We start from the raw sequence: 20,033 nt of genomic DNA on the forward strand, positions 1-20,033 counted from the left end.
ATAAATCTCAAGAATTGTTATTTAGTATGCACATTTTATATGTCATTTTGGATGCCCATTTTTCTTTAATATTTATATATAACCATAACTTTCTCATTTTTCATAACTTTTCCTTTATAATCTTTTATGCTTAAAATACATATTCATAACTTTATACACACGTCACGGAAGTACCAAAAATTTATATACTGATTAGGTACAATTTCAAATTTGGTCAATCATTTCATTTATTTAATTAACACTGGGCGATCAAGACATTAATAAGAGTACACGTTTTAGATATCTTGGATCTATTGTTCAGAGTGATGGTGAAATAGATGTGGATATTATCAGAAGAATTCAAGTTGGATGGTTAAAGTGGAAGAATGCATCGGGCTTGTTATGTGATAAAAATGTACCCCTCAAACTTGAAGGAAAATTCTATAAGATGGTAGTGAGGCCTGCAATGCTTTATGGTGCCGAATGTTGGCCTTTAAAAGAGAAGCATAATACTAAGTTAAGTGTGGCATAGATGAGGATGCTTAGGTGGATGAGTGGCTTTACCCTTAGAGATAGGATACGAAATGAGCATATACGTGAAAAGGTTGGAGTAGCTCCAGTAGAAGATAAGATTAGAGAAAGTCGCCTTAGATGGTTTGGTCACATAAAACGGCGGCCTTGCGATGACCCGGTTAGGAGAGTAGAGGTATTAGATTTGACTTATGTTAAGAAAGGTAGGGGTAGACCTAAAAAGACTTGGTTAGAAAATATTAGGAATGATCTTTCTTTATTAGATTTAAACGAGAATTTGACTTTTAATAGGACACAATGGAGAAAAATGATTCATGTAGTCGACCCCACGTAGTGGGATAAAGGCTTGATGTTGTTGTTGTTGTTGTTGTGTATTTCATTTATTTAATCCGAAGAGCCCTTTTTATTTGCTCCAGAGAGCCCTTTACCATTTGTTCTGAGGAGCCATTTACCATTTGGGTACTCTGTATCACCATACATATTATTTCATGCATTATTGATCACAGGGGAAAAAATAACATGCATCAAATTATATGCTCTTATCCACTATACTGTTTTCATGAAGTTTTACATGTTGACATTTAAATAAATCAAAAAGAAAAAACATGCCATGCTAACTATCATCATTTTTTACGGTATGAAATATAAATAAATAGCAAGCTAATTTCAACTAAAAATATTAAAACATATGCATTTTTTTTAACATTTAAAGAAAAGTCATAGGAAATTAAAAGAAATATTAATACCTGTCTCAAAAAGCAAAGTAATTCTTCTACGACTACACTACGCCGCTTATGCTTGTGACGTATACCTTCCTTTATTTCCAATATCTAAAATTAATTGCAAAATATGATCACTACCCATTAATCATGATATGTTTTAATCAAATAAATATTTTAATATTAATTAATTGTTTTTTATTTTATTTAAAAACCATATTTTTTGAATTTATATTTTCATTATTTCTATCTTATAAGCATGCCAAAATTCTCTTTTTACCTAATTAATAATTAGGTTAGTATATTTTCGAATTATTTTAATAAAAAATAGAAAAATTACAGTTTTATGAAAATACTAAATTTCGTTCATTAAAAGTATTCTTAAGATCATTTGGAACAAAAATAATTAAGAAATTTTCTTAGAAATCCAAAAATATGAAAAACCTAATTTTTTAAACTAAATAAAGATTGGAGAAAACTTTATTTCTATGCTTTAAATCATTCCTCCAACTCTCTCTAACATGTTTTCTCAAAAATGATTGAGTTTTAGGAAAACCCAAAGTTTTCATCTGAAGAAATCTATACAAAAAATGAAGAAATTTCTTGTTTAAAGCATACATTAACCTTCCCTTAATCTCTTACACTTTCCCCCAAAAGAGAGCCGCCGAAAACCACTGTCGATGCCGCCCAAGAAGCCTTGCCGCTGTCCCCTTTTCTTCCTTGCGTTCGACTGAATGAAACAAACCACAAGATTGAAAGGGAGCGAAGGGTTTCAGTCCCTTTTAGGAGATTTGGGCAGTGGGGAGCCCAAATGGCACATGTACCCCACTACATGCATTTGTTCTATGAAGGCTAGGAGCGTTATTTAGTCATTTTCCCTTAAATGAACTTCATCGATTTTTAATTTTTAATCCGGGCGATACTTACGATTCGACATTTTTCAAGTTTTACAATAATGTTGATGTCCATCATCTTGATCTCCAATCTCCACTCTTATAAGAAGAATGACAAAGACCTATCATATCTTGATGATAACTCCTCGGCCTCAACACTACTCCCACTTCCATCATAGAAGTCATCGTCTATAATTCACATCTATTACATTATATCAATGTATTCTACGATTATAGCTATTCCTCACCGGATTATCTCAGATAACGGTTCTTCATTCAAAGGTACTAAGATAAACAGCTTCGCTAGACATCATAATATCAATTGAAGATACTCTACCATCTATTACCTTCAGGCAAATGGATTGGCAAAGATATTAATATATGGCTCATACAACTGAAATTTTTTCAACCAAGTAGAACCCCATAACTTTCCCCTTCACTGATTTTCTAACTAAAAATTTTCTTGCCTCCTTTGAACTGCTCATAACTAATTTATATGAGTGAAATTTTTTTATAATACTAAAATAGTACTCTTCATATCACTGCAAATATTCTAACACAATATATAACTATAAATGAAATAGCTAAAATTCTATTCAACTAAGTTCATCAAGTTCATTAAATAAATCATTGATTTTTAAACTCATAGTTCTAATTACCTATAAGGTTTATAATTGGATTAAACATCTTTCAATGTCATACAACTTTAAACCTCTGCTCATAAATTTTAATAATAAGGCTTTATTTGAGGCGGTTTTCTTACTGCTATTTAAAGTAACTTTTTAATAAAAAATTATTTTTTTTTCATACGAGAAGACTGCTTTAAAAAGCAATAAAAAAGCTGTTCCAAATGAAACCTAAATGTATGTTTAAATACGAACTATTATCAAGAAGAGCACACTAAGGCTTCGTTTGGGACGGCTTTTTTATTGCTTTCTAAAACGGAGTTTTAGTACATTTTTTTTTATTTTTGTACTAAAACTCCGTTTTAGAAAGCAATAAAAAAGCCGTCCCAAACGAAGCCTAAATCTAACCACAAAGCTCCCATCTATGTTCAGCTCATCTAAGAAATGAGTTGAAAATTTTTATTCAGGCTCCTACTTTTGCTCTAAACCCTCATAAATAGGCTGGATAAGAGCCGTTCAAAAACAAAAACTTAGCTATTATTATGTTCGGTTCATTAAAAAAATGAGCTGAAAAACTTTATTCTAGCTCTTGCTTATGCTCTAAATACTTATTTAATAAATAAATTGGATATGGAAAATTCAAAAACAAAAACCTTTTTTTTTTAATTTACACCCTATCTGTGAACAATAGCCGAAGCGAGCTTAAGTCTTCAATTGGAACAGTTTTTTTTATTGTTTTCAAAAGTAGTTTTTTTTTAGTACAGAAATTTTTAATTCAAAATATTTTTATACTAAAAATATTATTTTAAAAAACACTGAAAAAATTATCTCAAATGAAACTTAATAAGTTCACTTACAAAACTAAAAAGATTGAGGACCAGTCTTAGCATATTGTTCAATCAATGAGCTTTAACATTTCATTTCAATAGTCATAGCTAATAGCTAATTAGGGCTGCAAAAGAATCGAGTATGTGCGTGTTCATGTTTGAGTTCATTTATTATCAACTTGTTCAAGTTTTATTCGAACTTTTTTATTTTTGTTCAAGCTTGATTCGCTTAAATTAATGTGTATTTATATTTGGTTCTTATTTGGTTGATTTCGTGATTATCAAACTTTAAACAAATGAGCTTTATCGAGCTATAAACGAGCTCTACTTTTAGATGTACGTACATTAACTTAACAAACGAGCCTTATCAAGCCTTTTAACAAATACTTATATCGAACATGTTCGTGAACATATCTATCGAAGTTTTTTATACTATCAAACACGTTCACAAACATATCTAATGAGTATTCTTGAGCTATTAAATGAGCAAATTCATGAGCATATCTAATTAGTATTTTCAAGCCACCAAATGAGCTCATTCACAAAGAAATGATCTATGATTCATCTCATATTTGCTCAGAGAGTGGGTTGTTTGCAATTTTATGCTGATGCGGGAAGTAAAAATAAATTATTAAAAAAATTTAAATCGGATTAGTAAAAATAAATTATTATATTTAACAATATATATATTTTAAAACTCTAATATAATTCAAATCGAGCTTGTTCACAAGTCTTAAGCAATATTGTTCATGAATATAAATGAATCGAAAGCCAAGTTGTTCAAGCTCGTAATACAGTATGTATCAAAAGTATTCAAGCTCGTTCATTTATCTTACCAAATAAATATGAACGAGCTCTTACTGAACCGTGCCACGAGTAGCTTGTCAAATGCTTGATTCATTTGTAGCCCTATTGCTAATGAAGGCGATGATCATCCATCATCTTGATTCACATACAACCCAATGTATTGGCTCAAAAAGTCCTAATATAAGAAAAGAAGTATTAAAATCTTCTACTAGAATGGTAGTTCTGAGAAAAACAAAATCAGTTCGAAAAGTCTCAATTCCAGATCTGCAATGGAAGATTATTATTTATGGCTTCAGAAAACCAGTTTCAACAATGCAGCTTTAGTTGTAATAAAAGAGAAAGTATTAGAGGTTCAAAATTGCAGCAAAGTTTGTGATCCATTCAAGGCTTTCAAACTTAATTTAGTTTTCAGTTTCTGTAGTTCCAAAAATTTGAAATAAAAAGGATTTTTCTATTGGGGCTCAAATTAGAACTTTTATTATATCCAGTGAACGTACGCAGAGGAAGGTTCGGTTTTAGGCAAAAAAGCGCCTGTACCGAGTTTTTTTTCAGTGTACCAAAAAACTCGGTACAGACGCTTTTTTGCCTAAAACCGAACCTTCCTCTGTGTACGTTCACTGGATAGAATAAAAGTTCCTCAAATTACAACAATAAGAAGTCTGATAAATTTTCATGGTAAAATTTCTATAAAACATTGATTATAACTCCAGAGTTCTAATGAAATTTCATTCAAAATCTGTAAGTTTCTGCATGGAAGCTCTAAAAACCAAGCAAATTTGAGAATATTAATGAGTTTGAAATTGATCTCAACATAAATCAATCTGAAGCCAGTATGAAACCCATGAAATGTAATCCTAACCCTCAACAGAGTCGATCAAATCCAGTAAAAAAAAAAAAACGAAGAGATTCAGCTATTTTTAAATTATTGCATTACATAGACCAACTGTAGCAGGATCTTCTTGGATTAGTAAATTATTAGGTCTCACAAACTAAAATAGTATTTGCCAAGGGAAAAACGTGAAATTCAGAGAGCATCAGCTAGACAACCAAAATAAGAACAGGAATAGTTCTGATGAAGAAATCACATGAGAGCAGCTTCCAATAAAAAGTTTCTACAAACTCCTAAATTCCTCAACTGACACCAAAAACTGGAATAAAAGTTTAAACTTTGCTTCATTTTGCTTCTCAAATCATAGTCATTGTTGAACAAAAAACATGCACCAGCACAAAAGATAAAATTTAAAAAGAGAAGGTTGGAAATTAAAGGCCATGGTTACAAATCCATAGTTTCAAAAAACTCAGATAATTCCTCAATCTGGGATAGAATCTACCAATAAGTACCTCCAACTTATGATGAATGCATCCACTGTTACTTCCATTGATGCAGTGCGAGCTACTCATCCATCTACAGTACAGGAACACTTCCTAAGATCCAACGATAGATGATTAAGATCTCATTTTACTTAAGTTATGTCATTATCACAGTGCTTTACGGTATTTTAAATCAACTATAAGAGAATCATTACGATACGAAAGATATAAATATTTAAACGGTGGAGAAACTGGTTGTCTTTAATCCAATTTGTTATCCTCCACATAAAATCACAAGCCCTGAAAATCTTAAGAATGTCAAGGAGCATACATAACCTATAATTTAATAATAATCAGAAAGAAGAAATGACAAAGTGGATAATCGAAAGATGAGGTTTAAAAATTTTCTTAGCAAGATCAACATTTGGGGTTGAATAAATATCTATTAGCTATAAAATGCAGCTTAGATTATCATTAAACAACTTCCATTCTACTCTAATCTTCTCTTAAATGCTTTCCATTAAATGAAAATCTGAGAGGCTATATGAAATGAATACAATCTAGATCAAATACCAACAAGTGCATGAGGTAAGAGGCTGACTGAATAAAACAAGTAATGGAGCTTTTCAAACAAACAAAAATAATAACAATAATATAAACATAGATGGCTCTATGATAGCCTTTTGATGCATGCACAAATTGCAGTTCTTCTAGTGGTTGAGACTTTTTTTTCCTCGTATTTCATGTAATTGAATCTAGCCTATTGATATAATCAGCTTTCTGCAAATGAAATAATTATCAGGAATCAGACCCAGTTGGATAAAGATGCATTTGAGATGACCCTAAAGTCATGCTTGGCAATGGTGTGGTCACTGCATGGTAAGGCTGCAAAGTTTAGCAGTCCGTATAACAGATTTTTAATTGACACAAGGAACATAAGATAGAACAAAAGATGAAATACAAGCATTCAAACCACTCGATTACTAATGATTTGGGCAGAGTTCAACGAAACTTGAAGGACACCAATGAACACACTATAAGAACATTTAACACACTCTCCAGTTACATATATCTGGTAATTTCATTGAATAAAGCAACAAATGCACATTTATAACTAAACAATTATGTCCATCAAACGAGAAAAGCAGCTTCAGATTGCAGGCCAGGGCAAACTGTGGCGGACCAGGCATAAGCAAAAAACAATTTAGATGGTAGTCAAAATCAAACTAAACTGATTCACATTTTTGTAACCAATTTAACGATTCTGAAAACAAACCACAGATGTACTTGTTCGATAAAAAAGAAGCGTGTAAAAGCATCACAGTAACTTCTATATTTTTAACATCTAGATAATGAAGGCTTTTTACAAGCTCAAAATTACGAAATGAATGAAGAAAAATTAATGTCACTCAAACATCTTAGCCAGCGAGTTCAAAAGCCCTGCTTTTTTGTCTACTATGTTAAATCACTCTTCTAATAATGCAGTCTTATCTGGGACCTTGCTTGTATCCACGGGATCTTCTTCATACATCATCACTGCCATCTGATTTTGAATAAAGTATACGAGTGATTAATTCACACAAATCAAGAGTTCAGACATTATCATTCAGCATTAATTAATAATTGGTCATATTATGAATGCAGTGTTAGCCAAATAACTACATCACCAGCCTCTTAGATTTATTACAGGAAATGCTAGTTTATACCACTAGTTTGGAAAAATGAGTATTCTGTCATAACAGGCAAATTAACTTCAAGATTTTACCAATAAAACCTAGATATCAGGTTGCATTAACTTAATAGCTTCATATAAGGAGGTGACTACATATATTACGTGCACATTCCAAACAACAAAACTTTCCCATGATTATATATCTTAGCATCTTAAAAACCATTACAATAAGAGTTCACTTGTACTCTCCTAGGCCAAAGAAATTTAACTTGCAGGTAGAATTTGATCCTGCCATGCCTACTTTATTATCATCTTTGTTATGATCCATGGTCCACAGCCGAAAAATTAAATTTTAGGCACTTAAATTTTATATATCAATATGTATGCTTTGATCTTTTGGATTTAAATGGCATATAATACATTGCCAACTTAAACACAATTACTGGAAGTGCATAAGAAAATTTTGTCATGGGAGGTCTAAATTGAACATGTAATGTGCTAGCAAACACCTGATCTAAGGAAAATGAAAAAAAAAAAAAAAAAAAGGCAGGAGGCTAGGAAAAGATCAGATTGAGAAGAGGATGAAAGGAACGATGGAAATGGAAGTGGATCAATCCAACAACTGAAGGAAAGGGGAGAAGAACAAGGCTGCGGTTCCGCACATCTCCCATCACCATTTAGCTCCCACTGCCGCTAAGATGACAAAGTTCAGCATGCGGTATGCCTTCAACTTAGATGGGTGGAACACATTGAACAAAAGCATAATGCGGAACAAACAATATAGAAGGGATTCTGGCTATGCCCTTTCTCCAGGAGTTATTAACAATAATCACAATTGAAACCCTAAAAAGAATATGAAAAGAACAAAAATCCTGAGGCTGAAGGAAAAGAAAAGCCATGAAATTGTCAACTTGGACATTCTGAAAAGGCCTAAAGCACACAATGCATTGAATTTGTGTCCTAAAAACACCGCGTGTAGGTATCTCAATTACAAACATGAGATGATAATTGGATTTTTTGGTTAAAGGATGTTGGTTACCACTGTCAGCAAAAATAAAATAAAAAATGATGGCTGAACATAAATTTAAAAAAAACAAAAAACAAAATTTATGCATGGAATACATATTAAATATTCCTCTACATAGTTAGTTCCCAAATCCTTACAATATATGCTTCTCTCTGTTATTGATTACATGCCCGCTATAGATCCATTGGTCCAAAGACAGGTTACTACAGATGAAAAAAGCATGGACTAAAGGAAGATCAATTGAACTCCAGGTACTCAACTATGGATATCAACTTGGAAAAATGAATACTTCATTATACATTCCAAAAGAAGTTGACCAAGTTAGTAGGTTGACCTTCGTCAAATATCATCTTGTCCTACACAAGAAAAAAGTCCAACAAAAAACCTATCATAAACTAAGCAATACAGGAGAAAAATGAAAAACGATTATGATCAAAGAAAAAAACAGGGGTACTGCAAAAAAAATCAGTTGAGGTGGCATATAGGAAATTTTAAATTAATACCGTACCACTTTGATGAGTTTCCTAGATGACACGTTATAGGTCATAATTGGTATAAGAAAGCCATAAATATCTCATTGATCTCAATAAAAAAAATGTAGCAATGTTGTAAACAAAAATACTGAGTGAAGTGCTTTGCATAAGGGATGAGCCAAAAAATGTGCTTTCAAATTTGCAATCAATGGGCAGCTATAAAAGAATCTCAAAAAAATCATCATGCACTAAAAATACTCAAGAGAATGTATAAACTCTAAAAGATTTAGAAGCATAATGTATGCTTATTGGATTAATGCATATCAACAATTGAAATTGCATTCAAAACAAGAACATTATACAATTTACAAATAATTTTTTACATAAATGGTAAATAAATTTTGCATTAAATATTTACACAGCTGGCTCTCAAGTCCATAGCCACTTTATTTGCCATCAAAATTTATGGAAGCAGTTTGGTTGAAGAAAAAGAGAATTTAACAGGGAAAATGCAAACTTATAAGTTGCATGCTGGGTCGGCTGCACAACGTGAGAGAAGCAAGGCAGTCGAGTCCACTTTTTCTAGGACAATGCAAGTGCAGCAGGCAGTATATACTTTAGTTACCTGGTGATGATTGATGGTGTACTTGCTAGGAATAATCACCAAGCAACCACTTAAATTTGCATCCAGACACGAAAATTTACTGCAGTCACGCAAGAGTTCAATATTAACATGGATTAAATTGATTCTGTTACACTCTTCTTTTCTTTTAAATTCCTCAATATGATCCACATGATAAATTTTTTATAGTTGACATACAGATAAGATTCATTCATAAGGCACGTTGGGGTCCATACGGCTTATAACAAAATATTGGCATAAATAGTAGCCAGTTTGACAATATGTGGGAATCAATGCTGGCCAGCCATCATGCCATCCATCATTGGCAATTCATGAGCTTCAAAGGGTAGAAATCCCTCAAAATCAGGAAAATAAATATATGCAAGCTGTAGAATATCTTACTTATTTCAAATATAATAAGTAGTTTCCATAGGTAGAAATTACCTATTTGCTGGCTCAAGAAAAATGGAGCTTCAGCATGAATCCCGCTTTATAGCTGTAAGATTATATATTCCTTAAGTCAGATTGTAGTTAACCAGATTTCTCCTGAGAGTAGTGTCAAGGTTTAGTTAGATCTAGGTGCTTACTTCCCATGAGTGCAAGCACTCATAGTTAATTACCCCTCTTAACGCGTAAGAGATAACCCTCGATTAAAGATGAATAATTTCAGGTGTTTTTAGTCTCAATTGTAGGGAAAATGTAGGTAAATCCGATCAATATTTCATAATTCCTTCGTCCTAAATATACCAAAGGTTTCAGTCCACCAATAATAGTAATCATTGACCAAAGTATCCAAATAATCTAATTAGCAGCCATGGGTTGCCACCTCTTAGGGATCCCGAGTAAACTGAAGTGATTAGATGTAAATTTTAATTTTATTGGATTTTGGGGTTTACAACTATTATAATACCCAGAAATTAATCTGGTTTGGAATTTATAACTTTATTTAGAAGTTACCCAGAAGTTTGAATTAATGCGGGTCTTATAACTTCTATTAAAAGTAGTCCAGGTGTTTAAATTTGAGTTGAGACTTATGGGTTTCATTGAAAATAGCCCGCAAAATAAGTCTTACGGCTTCTATTTGAAGTAGCCCACTGGTGAGTCTTATAACCTAGCCCTGATAAGCTAAGATGCTTATTAGTTTTATTTGTACAGGTCTTACGACTTCTCTTTAAAGTTCACAAAAGAAGTAAGATGACAATGGCTCCAGCAAAAATGAATTAAATAGATGAATCTAAAAAATGTTATATCGAAAAAAAATGAGTCTCTTGACAAAATAACATTTGGGTCCTGTCTGATAGTGCTATAGATGGAAATAACTTAAAAGAAGATTTATGCTTTATAAGTAAAGATAAGTCAATTCCAAAAAAATAGCTTCACAAATAGAGCATGTAAGGTTGAATGGTGACTCTGATCATTAAACATGATAATCTAAAGCAAAAAAGTGCTTACTTGTGCTTGATGACATTTGGGACAAGTAGGAAGAATAGCAGGACATGAAAATGGGAGAAAGTACTCACCCTCGATGACAACTTCAACAACTTTGCCAACATTCTCGCCTCCATCCTCAACTGCTCGCACTAAGATCTCTTCATTTGGCACTCTTGCATCTTTGTCGACAATCCATACTCTATCCTCAATTGCTCAGTCTCACATCTCCTCATCTAATCCCTCATTGATTTAACTAGCTGACGACTCCTAGCTCCAAAGAACACCCAACCAACTCTCCCTTTGTAAGTAAAAGTACAACAACAACAATAACATCAAGCCTTTATCCTACTATGTGGAGTCGGCTATATGAATCCTCTTTCTCCATTGTGTCATATTCATTTAAATCTAATAAAGAAATGTTATTTCTAATATTTTCTAAACAAGTCTTTTTAGGTCTACCTCTACTTTTCTTAACATATATTAAACCTAATACATCTATTCTCCTAACCGGGTCATCGGAAGGCCATCATTTTATGTGGCCAAACCACTAAGGCGACTCTCTCTAATTTTATCTTCCACTGGAGATACACCTTTTCACTTGTATGCTCAATTTGTATCCTATCTCTAAGAGTAAAGCCACTCATCCACCTCAGCATCCTCATATGTGCAACACTTAACTTAATATTATGCTTCTCTTTTAATGGCCAGCATTCTGCACCATAAAGCATTGCAGATCTAACCACCATCTTATAAAATTTTTCCTTAAGTTTGAGGGTTACTTTTCTATCACACAAGCCCGATGCATTCCTCCACTTCAACCATTCAACTTGAATTATACCAATAATATCCCCATGTATTTCACCATCACTCTAAATAATAGACCCAAAATATCGAAAACGTGTCCAAAATATCGAAAACGTGTACTCTTATTAATGGCTTGATCACCCAAAGTCACAATCCCCCCCCCCCCCAACACCTAGATCTATTATTACTAAAATTACATTCCATATATTTAGTTATAGATCTACTCAACCGAAAGCCTTTAGACTCTAAGATTGACCTCCATAAATCAAGTATACCTTCAACTCCCTCTCTAGTTTTATTAACAAGAAGAATATCATCAGCAAAAAGCATACACCAGGGTACAACCTCTTGCAAATGTCTAGTGAGAACATCCATGACTAAAGCAAAAAAGAAATGGGCTTAAGGCTGATCCTTAATGTAATCCAACTGAAATAAGGAAATACTTGGACAAACCACCTTGTGTTTGAACATAACAACTCCTGCATACATATACTTAATAACTTGAATATAAGCATTATTAACTCCTTTCTTTTTTAGAACTCTCCTTATCACTTCTCTTAGAACTTTATCATATGCTTTCTTTAAATCAATAAATATCATATGTAAATAATTCATATTCCCTCTATACTTCTCCATCAAATCTCTCAATAAATGTATAGCTTCAATAGTAGACCTACCCGGCATTAATCCAAACTGATTTTGAAAAACACTAGTGTGACACCGCAACCTATGCTCCATGACTCTCTACCATAGTTTTAAAGTATGACACATTAACTTAACTCCTCTATAATTCGCATAATCTTGTGCATCACCTTTATTATTAAAAAGAGAAATCAACACACTCATTCTTCACTCATCTAGTACCTTTTTAGTCTTCAAAATAATATTAAAAAGATTAGTAAGCCAATAAATTCATTCATCTCCTAAGCATTTTCACACCTCTATTGGAATATCATCATGTCCTACAGCTTTTCCACACTTCATTTTCTTTGAAGTCTCTCTAACTTCGGTTTTACTAATATGCTGATAAAACAAAAAAAAATTATTTTCATTTAGGGTGCTAAGGTCATTAAAGTTAATCACATTCTCATAATCATCATTAAAATTTTTAGAAAAATATCTCAACCACCTTTGTTGAATATTCTCTTATAATAAAAGTACTTTTGATCTTCATACTTAATACACATCACTTGAATTAAATCTTAACTACTCTTATCTCTTTATTTGACTAGCTTATACATATATTTTTCACCCTCCTTAGTATCTAATCTATTATATAAATTATTAAAAACTAAAATATTTGCGTCGCATATTGCATTCTTAGACTCCTTACGGGCCTCCTTTTATCTTTTTCAATTATCAAAATTTTTATATCTAAACTAATTTTTATAACAATTCTTATTTTTTATTTTTTCTTGCGAATTTTGATTCCACCACCAACTATTTTTACTATTAGAAACTTTTTTCTTTGTACTCCAAGCACATCTTTTGCAACATTCTTAATATCACCAGCTAATTTTTCTCATATAACATTAGCTTCCTCATGCATAGATAAAATCGTAAGATTTAATATCTTACTCTCAAAAATATTTTTGTTTATATTTTTTAAAAGGCCCCATCTAATCCTAGAACAATATTTTACTTTATTTTTTTATTTTCTGTCCTTCATCTTAGGGTCTAAAACTAATAAGCGATGTTGAGTATATAAATTTTCACTTAAAATAACTTTACAATCTTTACAATCTATATGATCTATTTTTCTTATAAGAAAATAATCAATTTGAGTTTTACTATATTCATTCTTATGATGAGATGCTCATCTCTTTTCTTAAATAAGGTATTAGCCATTACAAAAACATAAGCTTAAAAAAAATCTAATATAACCTTACCACCTTCATTAGTTTCTTCAAATACATAGCCACCATAAATGTTTTTAAAATCATCTACCTCTCTACCAACATGTCCATTTAAATCATCCCTTTGCAAGTAAGAGAGATATATAAAGAGAATGAAAAAAAAAAAAGAAAAAAATATTTAAAAAAAGATTTGACTTCATCGCAAATTAGTCAATTCACTTTGTCATCGTCACTGTCACGTGCAAAGGTATTGTTTGTAAGCAAGCCCGCCACCAAATATAAGTACGTGTTGAAGACTATGGGACCTATTGCACCCACATCTGCCTCCTGTTGTGGGACTCATATGCCTGACACTCATGGTAGAGATCCTTGGACACACACATTAAAGGTTTTTAAACCTTAGATTATCTCGTTAAAGAACCTTTGATTAGAATCATTGTGCCCATACTTGTTGGCCACTTTGTAGGCTATTTTCCTTCCTTTTTTGCATTTAGTGTAATTAACTTTGAATAATTTCAAAAGATAAGGCTTTTGGACAAGTCTACATATATTTCAATCATTGTACCCATCATAAGCAATAAAACTTCAAGTTATCCTTTCATATATTTCTCCTCTTCACAATATCCAGTTTCTTTTGACTACCTTCCAAATAGTCAGTTATCACCAAATTAAAGTAGACTCTATGGGGCACATGCCTCATATCGTTTGAATGGAAGAAACTATCTGAAGTAGTTCTAATTTGTGAAAATCTTTCTAAAAGGGTGGAAAAATTCCATAATCTTGAGGATCCTTATCTAGAATAAAAGAACTCAAAGTTTGCACTATGGGGTGAAGCTGATTCTATGATCATGATATAATTATGAAATGCCATGATAACTGAAATCGGTGAGCCATACATATTCCTATGAATAATAAAAGACATTTTGAACGTTGTCAAACCAACTTACTCAAAAGGATGCTACTCTATATCATACAACTATTACAAGCAAACGAGGCACATCAAAGAAAAATGTTGAAATTTTCTCAGTCCTAGGACTATGATGTAAATAAAGGTCACTCAAAGTGAATGCTCAATCTACTCAATGGAAATCGACAGACTCAAGAACTTTCTGAACTATAAAAAACTCATTCTAATCTTAGTCTCTAAGCTCAAAATTATAAGAATTATAACACTTATGGCTTTAATTTCTCAGTAGTTCATGTCACACTTAAATCCTAAATTCAAGAGCCACCGAACACATGAGAAATCTTGACAAATTTTATTAAACCTACAAATCTTGAAATAATAATAATAATAAAATAATAGTCGAAGATTTCCTAACAACTGTTGCAGGTCGAGAATATTCCTATTTCTCCAACATTCATCCTCAACAATGTACTTCATGTTCCTCACTTTGTAGTAAATCTCCTATCAATTCATAAAATTACTAATCACAACAATAAGGTCACCTTTTTCACTGATCCATTGTGTTTTTAGGGACCTCATTATAGGAAAGAAAATTGGGCAAACTACAGAAAATGATAGGCCATACCTTCTTGAGATACCACATTCCTTCATCTCCACTCTCAATACTGACACTTTTTGGGAATATCATTATAAACTAGGGCACCAGTCTTTTAAAATCTTATATTGCATATTTGCTCTCTTTTATGAATGATAAAAATAAAGACTTCCATTGTGAGACATGTGAAATTACAAAGCCTCTTCATATTTCTAAAATTGATTCTAGATCATCTGCTCCTTTTGTGTCAATTCACATTAATAGTTGGGGACTCTAAAAAATTCTTAATATTTTGAAGCCATAGGGCTTGTCAATTTTATTGATGATTGCATTCTAATGATATAGACATACCTTATAAAGTAAAAGTCTAATGTCAGATTCAATCGCCATATATAGTACTATGACAAAAATCAATTTAATACTGACATTAAGAAATTATGCACAAATAATGCTTGAGCTTATTTTAATCAAATTTTATCTTCATTCTTCAATAAAGAATTATCCTTCACCAATCCCATCCTAACACCTGTCAAAAAGAAAAAAGAAAAATATATTAACATTTAAAAGTCATCAGGACTTCTTTTTAAAACTAAGTTTCTAAAAGAAAAACCTTCGCATAGATCATTAATTGAATACCCATAAGAGTAATTGGTTTCAAAAGCCTACTGAACTACCTTGCAAAATTTCTCCCCACAAATAATTTTCTTTTCGAAAATTCCTCAAAAGTATTTGGATGTATTTCCTATCTCTACATCCACAATAACACCAAATAACACCAGGATAAGCTTGATCCTAGAGCACTTAATTCTATCTTTATAAGTTATTTCTACACTAAAAAAAAGGTATAAATATTATCATCCTACTACCCACTTCAAAATATGACACGTTTGATGAAAAATAGAGTTTCTTTAATCAAATCATCTTTAGGGAGAATAATAAATTGCAAGATAAATTTAATGACAGCTCAATCTTCCCCCTTGACATCCCTATGATGCAAACTCTAACAACTCCAATCACCATATCCATTCAAGTCTATACCGGAATGAATAAGCCTAGCCAAAGTCTTCAACACACTCAAGACTTAGAACAATCATCTGATAATAATAATCAACTCACCAGCACACATTCTCTTCTGCATTCCATCTCCCAATACTCCTTACAAAATTTTCCACTACACATAAAGCTTCCTGATGAGAACATCTGACTGTTGATAGTTTACCAGAGACGAGGCCGACGACTGACGGCCACGATTACACCGCTTTATTTTTTAGTTATTTATTGTATTTAATTTATTGTTTATTTTCCGATTTTACACTCACTTGAGGGAATATGTTTTTGTGACCCTATGGGACACTATTGTCTTTTGTTTTGTTATTGTATATGGGGACTATTTATATCTTCCTATGCTTATGATGATTAATGAATATTATTACAAGAAATTTTTGCACTTGTGTATTTTGGGAGAGCTTGCGAGTTCTTGGAGAGATTGAAGTCCCTAAGTGAGGGCATCGCAATACCCACCAATCGCAGGAAGCATCCGGGTTCATGGTCGACCTCCTCTTTCCCTTCCTCCCTTCACTTCCCCAAAAACCACCGGCCATATCTCCCTCACTCCCTCTCTTGGCTGAATCCCACCTCCACCACAACCCCGGTTGGCCACCCCATCTCCCACCTCCAAGACGCTGCCAAAGGCCATTCCCTCCACTCCAAACCATGAGCTTTAAGGCTCCCTTCCTCCTCCAAACCACCAACCCCAACCCTAACCCTAACCCTAGCCGCCGGCCTCATTCCCCTCCCCTTGCCTCCAAAATTCAAATCCCTATTTAGTACTTTCCATTTATTAAACATCTTAAATTAGGAAAGTTATTAATTTAAATGTCCAATCAATTTGAATTTGAAATTATTTCCAAAGATACGATGATTTATTTTAGGAAAGTTACTTAAATCAAGTATAATTAAATTTTAAATTGGATTTGATTTAAATCAATTATTCACAATTTGAGATTCTTGATAAGGCAAGCCTTAAGTCCCCTCCCCCCAAGCCCCACTACACCTAAGCATGTCGTCGGCCCCTCCTTCCTTCCCTCTCTCTTTCCCACATTAAATTCCTTCCTTCTTGAAGCCCCAATCAATTCTCTCATTAAGGAGTGTCTTTCCTTTCCCTCCCCTTACTTGATTCAAAATTCAAAATCCTAATCCCCTCCTCCTCAAATCTGAAATTCAACATTAGATTTTATGAAAAAGAACTTCCCCTCCTAGTCTTGGCTGACCACCCAACTCCTCTCTCCACCGTTGTCCTTGGCTTGATACGTCACCTAAGGAAGAAATGAGAAAAGAAGCAACACAACTCCCTCTCCAATATTTTAATGCACTTCTCTACCTATGTATGGCGGATCCAGAAATTGACCACAGATTTGTGTACGAGAATCAAGGGCACATCAACATTCTCAATTCTCTGTTCTTTGATGTCAACTTAGAGATTGATCAATCCGTAGAAGAATACGTTGAGTAGATCGTCTTCACCCTCGCCGCCACTATCGACGAATAACTCTCTTCCGTCAAGCAGCAAATTATTTCTAAATCTTGATCAAGGTGAATTTCTTCTCCAAATATCTTGATTATCTAAGTCTTCCCATTAATTTGTGGCATCATAAAGGGTTGTGCAACCTATCTCCGTCTAGCCCATATCAAGAGTGCAAGTGAGTAGGATCTAAGTAGTGCTCAATCTTATTGTTAAATCAAGGATTTCTTTTGAAAATCCCTCACGCTATGCTAATCTTGATTATGATTGATTATTCATGATTCTAACGATTAAATGTAATTCGGCCTAAGCTTTAATCATCTCTCTATTGTTTAATACTTGTTTAAATCGCTAGAAGCTAACGTAATTATTATTGCTCTAATTCAATGACGTGTAATTTCAACATTGCATAATTTCTCCTGCATTTAGTTCTACATCACTTATAAATATCAGCTTCAATTCCATTACAATAAAATAAACTCTCTTTGAGACACCTGAAAACAAGAATTAGAGAAACTCCATAAAATAAGAGAGATGGATGCTCCAGAAAAATAAATAAATAGATTAACTACTACAAGGGAAAAAAATGGTATGATACAAATGAATTTTTTTCTTCAAAATATAAAGTAGATGGAACCTAGAATGATGCAAAGCAAAATTATTAGCCAAAAGATACACTCAATTCTATGGAATTGACTATCAAGAAATCTTTGCTCTTATTACAAAAAGGAATAAAATTCAAAATCTTAATTTCTTTAGCTGCTAATCTTGGATAGTCCGTGCAATAGTATGATATAGATAATACTTATTACATGGAAATGTTGAAGAAAACTATATATATATATATATATATACACCGACAGGCTTCGATAGCTCTTTCACAAGGAAATAAAATTTGCAAATTAAAAAAAGACTAAATAATTCTAAACAATCCCTAAGAGCACGATTTGGCAAATTAATAAGAGCATGATACAAACAAGGCTAAGAAGACCATACATTTTTCATAAAACACTCTATCGATAAGAAATTTTCATTTTTTTATGTATATGTTGATAAAATTGTTATAGGTAAAAATGAATCTCCTAAAAAAAAGAAATCAAAGAATTGGAAAAAATTAAATATATCTTGGATATATAAACTACTCAATCAGAATAAGGTATTTTTCTCTCTCAACAGCAATGTGATAGATCTACTGAAGGAAATAAAAATGACTAATTGTAAGTCTTGTAAAGCTCCAAGTGAACCAGGTTAGAAATTGACATAAATGAAGAAACTGAAGTGGACAAGAGAAAATATAAAAGACTAGTCGAAAAACTAATCCTTCTATCTCAAACCCATCCTTACATCGCATTTGCAATACATCTTATTAGTCAATTTATTCACAAATCCAAAAAAATCTCATATTTATGTGGTTATAAAGTTCACAAGTATATATATTATAAAGTTCACAAATATCTTAAATCTAATCGCAAAAAAGAGATTCTCCAAAAAAATATGATACTCTACAAATTAAGGGTTATACAAATGTTAATTATGCGACGTCACCAATGTATAGGAGATCCACTTTAGAATATTGTATAGAAAATCTTATAAAATGAAGGAACAAAAAGGAACCTATTGTTTCACGATCTAATATTGAATATGAATTTAGAGCGATTGCTCAAAGTATCTGTGAGCTTCTACAAATCAAAATTATTTTAGAAGATTTAAAAATCAAGTGGGGATAGCCTATGAAGATATAGTATGATAATAAATCCGTCATCAACATTGTTCACAATCCAACATAGCATGATTGTGCCAAATATGTGGAGGCGGAGGTAGAAGAAACTGGATAATAGATTAATTTGAATGCCATATAATCTAACAAGAAATCAACTTGCTACATATTAATTGAATGATTATGCAACCTCTTGTCAAAAAATATTATAAGCAAACTTTAAATGGTAGATCTAAACTATCCAAAATGGGGGGAAGTATTGAAAATTGTGAGACATATTGCACCCGCCTCCGTCTCTTGCTATGGGGTCCGCATGCATGCCAATCATGATAGGGATACTTAGGCACACAAATTAAGAGTTTTTTTTAACCCTTAGATTGTCTCACTGAAGGCCCTAGAATTGGAATTCCTGTGCCCCATAACTGCCATCCCATTTGGGGGCTAATATCCTGCTTTTTTTTTTTCTTTTTTGTATTTTGTATAGTTAGCTTTGATTTATTTCTATATGTAAGACCCTTGAATAAGTTTATAAATACCTCTAATCTTTTTACAAATAATAAGTAATAAAATTTCATATAGTCCTTTCATATCTTTCGATTGTTTCTATAGTATATGTACGTATTTTTTTTGGCACGACAAGAAAAATCTTGTGTGCTTACAATTTTTTGTGCAAGTGAAAAGCCATACATGAATTTCTTAATGTAGTAGGGACAAA

The 20,033-nt window shown here is 32.4% G+C and overlaps 1 protein-coding gene across 7 annotated transcripts in view; it reads right to left on the minus strand.

Annotated features, from left to right (window-relative positions):
* Nucleotides 1-5,531: 5,531 nt before the first annotated feature.
* LOC110115717 (protein NUCLEAR FUSION DEFECTIVE 6, chloroplastic/mitochondrial) overlaps nucleotides 5,532-20,033 on the minus strand; it is a 28,532-nt gene continuing 14,030 nt past the window's right edge. The window contains exons 3-4 of one of the 7 annotated variants that reach the window (XM_020849039.2): nucleotides 7,192-7,236; nucleotides 5,532-5,787 (exon numbers count right to left, since the gene is read on the minus strand). In XM_020849039.2, coding sequence (XP_020704698.1) covers nucleotides 7,217-7,236 — 20 coding nt within the window. In that variant the 3' untranslated portion in view covers nucleotides 5,532-5,787; nucleotides 7,192-7,216. Of the gene's footprint in view, nucleotides 5,808-6,902; nucleotides 7,237-8,726; nucleotides 8,749-9,313; nucleotides 9,570-20,033 lie in introns of those variants that run through there. The other 6 variants (XM_020849042.2, XM_028699352.1, XM_020849041.2 and 3 more) reach the window with 6 other exon arrangements.

Source organism: Dendrobium catenatum, unplaced genomic scaffold (genome assembly GCF_001605985.2).
Source record: "Dendrobium catenatum unplaced genomic scaffold, ASM160598v2 fragScaff_scaffold_1260, whole genome shotgun sequence".
NCBI classification, from domain to species: Eukaryota; Viridiplantae; Streptophyta; class Magnoliopsida; order Asparagales; family Orchidaceae; genus Dendrobium; species Dendrobium catenatum.